The 10,807-nt window shown below is 41.7% G+C and overlaps 1 protein-coding gene across 4 annotated transcripts in view; it reads left to right on the top strand.

The window, feature by feature from the left end:
- MAML2 (mastermind like transcriptional coactivator 2) overlaps positions 1-10,807 on the top strand; it is a 368,844-nt gene that overhangs the window by 247,876 nt on the left and 110,161 nt on the right. For all 4 annotated transcript variants that reach the window (XM_023225667.1, XM_023225664.2, XM_023225665.1 and 1 more), the window contains one exon: positions 6,882-8,480. In XM_023225667.1, coding sequence (XP_023081435.1) covers positions 7,053-8,480 — 1,428 coding nt within the window. In that variant the 5' untranslated portion in view covers positions 6,882-7,052. The remainder of the gene's footprint in view (positions 1-6,881; positions 8,481-10,807) is intronic.

The raw sequence follows: 10,807 nt of genomic DNA, 5'->3' as shown, positions 1-10,807 counted from the left end.
AAGGAAGGAAGGAAGGAAGGAAGGAAGGAAGGAAGGAAGGAAGGAAGGAAGACAACAACAAAAGCCCTAAAACATAAAACAACAAACAAAAAAACCTCACATGTTTTCTTGAAGGAGTGAAAGTACGAGTTACTGAAATTCATAAGGAAACATGTCCTGGCTCCGTGTCTGCTCCACTGGTTTCACCCAGGAAGGGCATGGAGTCCAGACGGGGCTTCAACTTGCATCCCAGCTTTGCAGTCCTGTCAGGAAGCTCAACAACACTTTGTGTCAATCACAAAGCTTCACACACCCCTTCACTTCTGGTTCACATGAATGACAATACATTTTTTTCACAGTTCTAGTTCTCAGGGCTTCACATTCTCGTGACTTCAGGGTTTAAAGGAAAATAATCAATGGGCAGGTATGGTGGCTCACACCTGTAATCTCTATAACCTTTGGGAGGCCGAAGCAGGAGGATGGCCAGAGCCCAGGAGTTCGAGACCAGCCTGGGCAACATGGCAATACTGCATCTCTACTAAAAAATGTATAAAAATGTTTTTTAAAAAGTAAAAACAAAAGGAAAATAATCACTCAAGCAAAATTCTAGTGGAACCATTAATTTGCTTGTGAATTTGATATGAAAATGTTCCCCACAAGCCATAACCTCCTTTTTTAGCATTGTTTTACTGCTCCCGCTCAGTAGTTAGAAGGATCCGTTTCCCAGGCACTGAGGTCAACGAATAATTATTAAAACACCTAGAATATGCCCAGCATTGTGGTAGGTACTGAAAGAAACTTGGAGAAGTATAAGGCAATGAATGCCCACCTTCAAAGAGCTCAAAATCTGGTTGGGCAAACCTGATTACTGTGTGGCCACAAAATAATATCTAGTAACACAGGGAAGCTCAGAACTTGATAGGGCCAAATAAGAAGTGAAGGTTCTTTCTGTCTTTAGTAAAAGCCTGACAATCCTATTTTGTGCTGGGATTAGAAGGCAGGGAGGAATTACTCTCACCTCCAAATACTTGAGGAGCTAGAATTGACTATTCCTGGATCCTAAACATTTTTACTTCAAGAATCAAATCAAGAGTCATACATTATCTTTCGAGTTGGTCTCTTTCTAATGTTATCTATCCACAATCCTATCTCTAATCAACCATGAGTAAAATAGCCCGAGGAAAGTTTACAGATGATGGAACCAAGATATTCCCTTGAGTATGCAGGCAGTGGCAGATTTGGTTCTTGTTTTTATGCCTGGTTGAGAAAGACAGAAGTCTACTTGGGGTGAAAAAAAGTGACCTATGGACTGAATTGTTACCTTTGTGTGGCACATTCCCTGTTTCTAGGGCAGCACCGGAGACAAAGAATGCATTTATTTTGTGGAAAGGGATAGGGGGCAGGGGAAGAAACAGAAACCAGAGGATTGTGCAATAATGGCATTTTCAAATCCCTCCAGAAAGTTTATGTTTCAAGTCCTTTGGAAAAGTGAAGCATAGCTGTTTAAAAAGAAGCAGTTTACTGAGGACCCCCGTCCCAGTTCTGCTGTGCTGGATTTTCCTCGTTCCTAGGCCTTCTCATACCTTCAACCCCAGCTGTTGGGGCAGGCGGGCCACTGTGTCTGGACCCTGCCCCGGACAGGCCTATGCCTTTCCCAAGCAGAGACCGCAGGCCTCAAATCGCATCTAGGTGTCCAAATGGAAGAATGTGAACAAGGACGGGAGTGAAAAGAAACAGTTTGCTGAATCTCAGCAAAAGAAAATACAGTGATTTCTGTGTCATCTGCAAACCAGACTGGACTTGCCTTGTTGAAAATCATTCCCAAAACAAGCCCCTTCCTCGGATGGCCAGTGAAAGGGTGATATTAAATGCACAGTTTCATGAATTAAACATAATTGTGAGGCACAGATTTATCATGCAAAATAAAACATGCTTCTTATCCACCTAGGTGAGATGTAGTGCTGATTGGAAGCCTTTACATCCTGCTGCTGGCTTAATCATCTGCATATTTTCCCTCGTGCCAGGGATGATTTGATAGGATATGGTTCAGAACTCTCTCTGCTGCTTAGTAAATCTTTTTGACTGACCGAATGACCCTTTGTCTCTTTCCTGTCCTATATTGGAGCCTCGGGAATGATGGCCTGAACTCTCACCATCAACCTCCCACCAATGATGTCATCATTCTCTCCTTGCCATCCAACCCCCTGTGTCCTGAATGCCCTTACCCCTGCCCTGTGCTCACAACGCATCTTCATTCTATTGGCCTTTGGTCTTGGCTATCTGGGTTCACTGTGTCCAGAACACTGTCAGCATTTGGCAAGGTAGAGGCCGAAAGAGAAGAGAGCAGTATGGTTAGTGGTTCAGAATTTGGACTTTGGAACCAGACATGTCTGGGCTGGCATCCTGCCTCCATATCTTTACTGTGTAATCTTAATGTCAGGAACCTCAATTTTTTCACTTATGAAATGGGTATACAAGAACACAAGCCTCAGAGAGCCATGAGATTAAACAAGAACTTACGCCACAGAGTGCCTGTCTAGAATAAGCATTCAGTACACAATAGTTAAGAGGTGAGAGGCTTTCATAGAACATAGGTACTCTTGCCTTTGAAGCCCCTTATTCCTTAAAAAATATTAAAAATTGTATTTTATGACTGTGTTGGCATAAAGATAGATATATTAACATATATTGAAGCAGTTAAATTAACATATATTGAAACAGTTAAATTAACATATATTGAAACAGTTCTTCAACCTAAAATCTTATTTTTTTCCTTCTGTTCTGTAACTATTGTGAGCCCTGGGCACTGTGTGTCCCATGCCTAATAGGTAGGTCAGCCCTTGGGGAAGGATTTGTTTTGGAGATACTTCCCGTTACCTTTCCAGTATCATTAACTGTTTTCTGGAAGATTCAGGCCCTGCTGCCCCTCAGGACATTACTACCCTACTACTTCTCCTTTCCCCCTTCTCTTTTCTCCCAACCATCCAAAAGGTCCACAGTGTGGAGCTCCCAACTCCCATAGTCTTACCCCCAGCCTTCTCTGTTTAAACCCTTGCCTTTATTCCCCACCATTTCCCTGATTAGGTCTTGTTCCCTTAGGACTTTATTCTTGTTCTGGTAAGTTGGCATTGAATTGTCTCATAAACTGTTTCTCCTTGGGGTATTATTGACTGTATTTCTCCTCTGTTGCTTCTGGAATATTTGCATCTTGAGAGACTCTATAATATAATTCAAACCCATGTATCTAATGGAAGAATTTTAGTCCAGCAAAGGAGATATTTCAAAGCAAAAAGTGATCCTTGAGAATCATTTAGATTGTATGGTGCTGGTGCCGGTAGCTTGGTGCCTACTGCATGTAGACATTCAGTGGGCCTCGGTGATATAACTAGTTTAGAAACTTCTAGAAGGTAGGGCACAGCCTATCCCCAAAATTCTCTTGGTAAAGTATCATGCCCAGTGAAAATCTGATGGGTGTCTTTTATCCTGATGTAATCACACGTGACTTCTTCTGTCCCCCATCTTAAGGAATCCCTCCAGCTGTGCTTGGGGGTGACCTTACACTACCACGTATAGTGCCTGGAACCCAAAATTCCCTCCTTTATTGCTTGTTATTTTCTGGCTTTGGGTAGGATAATGATCTCAGAGATAATACCATTTATAAAGGAGAGGAAAACTATGGCCCAGAAAAGTGGAGTATTTTTCCTAAAGTAACAAAGCAACTTAGTGGAAGAATCAGGACGAGATCCCTGGCTTCCTGAAGACACAGGTGTGGGTACCATTTACCTGTGTCAAGGCCTAGGGTGTCACTTACTACAGAGCACAGGCTGTGCAGTGGGAATGCCTGGTTTGATTCCTGACTTCGTTGCTTACTCTGTCTGTCCTTTGAAAAGATACTCAATCTCTAAACCTGTGTTCTCATCTGCAAAATGGGGGAGGGGAAGAAATAATATCAACTTTATAGAGTTGTGAAGATTCTGAGAGTTGTGAGAATTAAATAAGATTATTCACATAAAGTGCTTAGTACAACATCTCACATGCAGGCCTCAATAAATGACTCATTATTATACAATTATCACTAATTCTATTACTGTCTCTACACTCCTCATGGCCTAAAGAAAGTGTGACTGCTGTTTCCCAGAGCGCGTACTGCACTGCCCAGGGAGTGGCCAGAGCAGTGAGAGAATCTGGCTGAACAGGTTTTTTCAAAGCAGTGGAAAATAAATCAAAGGTGATAACCCAAATTTAGAAAAAGAATGTACTCCTTTGTTTGTTCTTTCCTAGTTGTGAAAGAACCTTCAAAATGCAATTTATGCTGAAATAAATCAGAAGCAACATGGCTGACACTCTCTGGTCTGTGTCCTTCCTGACCCCATGAGGATAGACAGTGGTGACTTTGAGTTTCTGCTGAATGTGGTGATAGCTGACCGTGTTCTGTGATGATGTCTGCACCAGTGAGTGAACAAGATTAGGAGTCAGCAAATCATGCAGAGACAGCAGAGATGCGGGGAGAGGGGAAGCTTCACACCCAGGTACAAAGCATGCCCAGCCCCTTGCTGCAAATTGTTCGTCACTAAATGTGATCTCAGGGAACTTGGTTAGAACTTTCGGTTGAAAGTAACAGACACCCAACTTGTATTAGCTTAAGCAACAGGGAAATTCATTATAATGATTCCATAGTGTATCAGAGAAAACAAGCAGAGATGCAGAGCTGACCTGGGATTGGAAACAAGCTCCTGAATGATATTAAACATGTGTCTCTCCTCTGCTTCATTTTTCTCTCTTTCTACAGATGTGCTTCCTCTATGGCTCTAGTTAACATAATGGAACAACAGCTCACAAGTTTTGTAGATGCAGCCACCTAAAGAGAGCCTGGTCTCACTTTCTCCAAATCCAAAATTCCCATGGAAGGGAGTAATCGCCCTGCCTTGGGTCAGATTCCTTTCTCTGATTACCAGTCATCAATGATACAGGTTATAAACTGTTGTACCAACAGGACATATTCACCATAACTATTTACCATCTGTGAGTGAGCAAAACTACAGATAAGGGATGACTGAAACAAGTACTGATGAGCCAGATGATAAAAAGCAGATTTCCGCCCCACCCCCAGCTCTATACTGCATCCTGGCTGTTCTCATATTCCTCATCCTTTTACCTGAAATCTAGGATGTCTCTGTAGTTACTGCCCCTGGCCCCTTCATGCTAGGTTGACCCTAGCCCTAAACAAGTTAATTAGAGCATGGTAGAGTGTAGATGACATGGGCTTTAGAACCACACAAACCTTGAGTTAAAGCCCACTTGCTAGCTGTGTGACCCTGGGCAAGTTACTTAGCCTGTCTGAGTATTGGTTTCCTTATTTATAAATTAAGGGTAATAATACCTTTCTAATGGGATTGATGTGCAGATGAAGGGCAATAAAGTAACCATATTCAAGTGTTCGGTATGTAATACATACTCAGTTATGTTAATTTCCTTTTCTTCATTAGTCTACCTAGAAATCTTCAGGCAGGTGAGAGAGTAGCCATAGGTGAGAAGACAAGAAAGGAGAAGTGATCGAATTTTCTATCTAGGAAATGTCTTCTTTGCCTCAGGTATTTTACAGTTATGCTGAGCAAACACTGAATAATTTCAGTGGGTCTGCAGCACTGAGAAAGCCACACTTTGATAGATATGGTCTCTCACTTCAGAGACAAATCAACAAGGATATGAGGATGAATGATGAATGTTTTATGTTTCTTTTTAATTTATGAGTGTGATTATATGGCTCTTAAGTCTTTCTCTGTAAATTTTAAGGCTCATAAAGTATAATCTGATTGCTAGGTTGTGAATGAAGTGCTTTAACATTCATGAAAAGCTTAAACATGTTGCTGTTTAGAGACATGCTCCCCTTTCAGAATGTAGTAAGCCACACTTTTTCTGTAAATTGTTGTTTATTGAGTTGTTACTCTAACAGGCACTTTCTAAACTTTTATATGCATTATCTCATCCCTTCCTGTGAGTTAAGTGCTATCATCCCCATTTTCTGGATTAAAAAATTGAGGCTCAGGTAAGTTGCCGAGGTCACATAGCATCCAGTGACAGAATTGGCACTTGAGCTCAGTTTAGTCTGCTTCCAGAGCCTAAGCAATTAACACTTTCGTTTTGGTAATCAGATTTAGATATAGAAAACAGAAGAAATGAATTCCCAGGAAAATCGGTGCTTAAAGTATCTCATATGAGAAATGATCATCTCACGGCTTTTGTGTGTCCACATAAGGTTGCTACATAGGCTTGGATGCAAAGCAGTGGAATTATAGGAAGAAAAATAGATGAACAATAATAGAATATCTCTTTAGAACTGAGAACTATTCTAATTACTTACTTAGAGGATAATAGTGATGAAGGGGTTGGGTCTGTGAAAAAAAAAGAAACTAGAGGTTTGGTCCCAGCTTTAGACTTGTGAGTGTTTTCTATCTTGCTTAAAATTGTGCACACTCTGATCATCTGTAGCTGCGAGGGGTTGTGTGTGCATGCATGTGGAATATTTTGGCCTGCTCCAGAAAATAACAGTGCTTTAATCTTAGGTACTGTGAATAACTTCTTAGGATATTTGAAGGACTCTTTATCCATTGACCTATGAACCACTCATGGGAACCATTGATCTCTAACCTAATTGACCTGCTCCTCCAGAAATATTTTATTTTGTTTTGTTTGTGCTACTGAGAGTTTCATTATATTCCAGACTGTGCTTCATTTGTGCTTTCTTTGTGCCTTTTTTAAACAAACAAACAAACAAACAAACAAACAAAACTGAATCTTGTGTATAAATAGAAGAAACATTTAAATATCACATCACTTTTTATTAGAAGCATAATTGGATTAATTTCTCTTATTTTTCCTTTTTGTTCCCTTCTGTCTTTCAGCTCCAGGGTTCCTTGAAAAGAAAACAGGTAGTTAACCTATCTCCTGCCAACAGCAAGCGACCCAATGGCTTTGTGGACAACTCATTTCTTGATATCAAAAGAATTCGTGTTGGGGAGAATCTCACTACAGGACAAGGTGGCCTCCAACTAAACAATGGACAAAGTCAGATTATGTCAGGAACCTTGCCTATGAGCCAAGCACCCCTGCGAAAGACTAATACTCTGCCATCCCATACACATTCTCCTGGCAATGGCCTGTTTAACATGGGCTTAAAGGAGGTAAAGAAGGAGCCAGGAGAGACTCTGTCTTGCAGTAAGCACATGGATGGCCAAATGACCCAAGAGAATATTTTTCCTAATAGGTATGGAGACGACCCTGGAGAACAACTGATGGATCCTGAGCTGCAGGAACTCTTCAATGAACTGACCAACATATCTGTGCCTCCCATGAGTGACCTTGAACTGGAGAACATGATCAATGCCACCATAAAGCAGGATGACCCATTTAACATTGACTTGGGTCAGCAAAGCCAGAGGAGCACACCTAGGCCCTCCTTACCCATGGAGAAAATAGTGATCAAAAGTGAATACTCACCGGGCCTGACTCAAGGCCCCTCAGGCTCTCCTCAGCTGAGGCCCCCATCAGCTGGCCCTGCATTCTCCATGGCCAACTCTGCCCTCTCTACTTCGTCTCCAGTCCCTTCAGTCCCTCAGAGCCAGGCTCAGCCTCAGACAGGCTCAGGAGCAAGTCGGGCCCTGCCAAGCTGGCAAGAAGTATCCCATGCCCAGCAGCTCAAACAGATAGCTGCCAATCGTCAACAGCATGCCCGGATGCAGCAGCACCAGCAGCAGCACCAGCCTACCAACTGGTCAGCCTTGCCCTCTTCTGCTGGACCATCACCAGGCCCATTTGGGCAGGAGAAAATCCCCAGCCCTTCTTTTGGTCAGCAGACATTCAGCCCACAGAGCTCCCCCATGTCTGGGGTAGCTGGCGGCAGTGGCCAGTCGAAAGTAATGGCTAACTACATGTACAAGGCTGGCCCCTCAGCCCAGGGTGGGCACCTGGATGTGCTCATGCAGCAAAAGCCTCAGGATCTCAGTCGAAGTTTTATTAACAACCCGCTCCCAGCCATGGAGCCCCGTCAGGGCAACACCAAGCCTTTGTTTCATTTTAACTCAGATCAAGCAAACCAGCAGATGCCTTCTGTTTTGCCTTCTCAGAACAAGCCTTCTCTCCTACACTACACCCAGCAGCAGCAGCAGCAGCAGCAGCAGCAGCAGCAACAACAGCAACAGCAGCAGCAGCAACAGCAACAGCAACAGCAGAGTTCAATTTCAGCTCAACAACAGCAACAGCAACAGCAGCAGAGCTCGATTTCAGCCCAACAGCAGCAGCAGCAGCAACAACAACAACAACAACAGCAGCAACAGCAGCAGCAGCAGCAGCAGCAACAACCATCTTCTCAGCCCACCCAATCTCTACCAAGCCAGCCTTTGCTAAGGTCACCTTTGCCACTTCAGCAAAAGCTCCTACTTCAGCAAATGCAGAATCAGCCCATCACAGGAATGGGATACCAAGTCTCCCAACAACAGAGACAGGTAAGGGTTCTACTACTCCAAATACAGAGTTCCCAGAGACCATTTAGCTTGATCGTTATGTTTTGGTTACCATTATGTTTGTATTGGGACAAGATCAAGACCAAAGACAGTAGTGGTCTTGATGGAGTCATATGAAGACCTCATAAAGCCTGGTTCATTGGGGGCATCTAGAGGCAAGGGCTAGTACTTCCTTGTAGAGCATTAGTGTCACTGTGATCTGTAATGATCAAAGGTTCTTGCTTACTCAGAATAGAGCATTATAATGTATGCTGTTAGTGACATATCCGGTTGTCAATCAGATGGTCATTTATCCAAGCAGTAAATTAGTCATTAAGTCAATGTGCACTTGCTGAGTACCTACCATGTGCAAGATGTTGTAATTATGCTGAGAATCGGAATGAAGCCAGAGGTGGGATTGAGTATTAAATGACTGATCTACACCTGCACCAACCAACTGGAGTATCTAAATGCCCAACCCATCATAATGATCCTGCGATGACTCCCTGTGATGCATGTGGACTGAATATCAGCCTGAAATAAAACATGATCCCTGTCTGCAAGCACAGTAAGGAAAAGGAGACAGGATTTTTCAACTACCATTTCAATACTAGGTAGAAAGGATAATGATATGAGAGCACAGAGTTCTGGTATCTGACCCGGCAAAGGGAAATCAGGGAAGGCTTCTGGAAAAATTATGTCTGAGTTAAGTGTTAAAGGATGAAATCATCACGACTACAGAGAAAAAAATCTCTGGTTACCTTATGTCCTTTGGTTAACATAAAACAGAGGTTGATTCCGCCCCAAATATGAACAATATGAAGACATAACTCTGTCCCTCTAGAGCACATATTGATGAGTTAGTCCTGATCCCCAGGGAACTTGAAAGAAAAAACTCTTCCTGGAAGGAAGGAAGGAACTTTGAATATTGCTTTGTACGTGTAATTTGACAGGTCTACATTATCTGTCTAAGCACAAAGATAGCACATTATATGTGAAAACATTATCTCAGGACAGTGTGATAGTGCAGAGCCTAATTTCAATAACATTCCTAGAGTAGTTTTCGTGGCTACTGCCCAGAAAAGAATGCCACAAACACCACAGACTCTGTCCAAGCTAACCTTTGCCCTAGATGTTGGCCAAGAGAACACCAGACTCAATGAGGATTCAAAAGTTATGCACTAAGACAGCTTTCAGCTCTTTTCTACTTACGTGGGTTTTTTAAAAATTATAGATTATGGAGAATGAACTCGGAGTAGAGACATACAGATACACTTTTTTTTTTTTTTTTTTTTACAAAATTCCTTTTTTAACCCATGCAATTTTAGGGGCATTTAAAAACAAGTCATAGAACTATTTTCTAATGCTATATGTAGGCACTTTGATTTGGATGAATGTAGGTTCAAATTCTTACTCTGACAGTCCTAGCTGTGTCACCTCAGGGGACTCACTGAACTTCTCTAAGCCTATTTCCTCACCTATCAATAGGAGTGAAAAGAAAATCTCCTAGGAGTGTATTGAAAATAAAATGAGGAAATTCTCAGTTCAGAGTCTAGAATAAGTTGATTACTATTATGATTATGGAAAGAGTCATAAATCACCAAAATGTTATTTTGAAATAAGCACTGCTATTATATAGGAGAGGCATTGGAGTAAATCCCAAATTCTAACATAAACAGTATTGTGGAAATAAAAAAAAATTATCCCTAATTTTTCCACTATCCAGCAGCTTGAGTGTATTGCAATTTACCCTTTCTAGGCCCAGACTTCTGACCATAAAAATGGAAATTATAAATAATGAGATAGCAATGAGTTAGCATTTATAACTGGCATGACTTCTGCCTCCCTTACTTGTGGCATTTCATTTCATCCATATGAAGGAAATGCCATTATTTCCATGTTACAGGTAAGAGAATTGAGGCACAGAGAGGTTCAATAGCTTTCCCAAGGTCACACAGATAATGAGTAGCAGCTGCGGGATTCTGATGATCTACTCTGAAGCCTATACTTTTAGCCACTAGGATCTACAGCTCACAGGTGGCATTTGCTGGAATCCTTATAGACCACTGTGGAATTCTTAAAAAGAATATTCTTCTAATGTTGAGCCCTACTTACATAATCTACATAGTAGATTAAGTCCTTTGGGATAAAAACATATTCTGAATGTCTATTCTTTAGAGATGCCAAAGAAATTTTATACACACACACATCTGTGTGACTATTAGCCTTCCTGAGGGTAAACATTATGGATTTAACCAAAATAAACAATTTACAACAGGAGAGAGATAGATAGATAGATAGATAGATAGATAGATAGATAGATAGATAGA

This window comes from Piliocolobus tephrosceles, chromosome 13 (assembly GCF_002776525.5).
Source record: "Piliocolobus tephrosceles isolate RC106 chromosome 13, ASM277652v3, whole genome shotgun sequence".
NCBI classification, from domain to species: Eukaryota; Metazoa; Chordata; class Mammalia; order Primates; family Cercopithecidae; genus Piliocolobus; species Piliocolobus tephrosceles.
The sequence above is the reverse complement of the archived record's forward strand: the minus strand, read 5'-3'. Positions and strand labels throughout refer to the sequence as shown.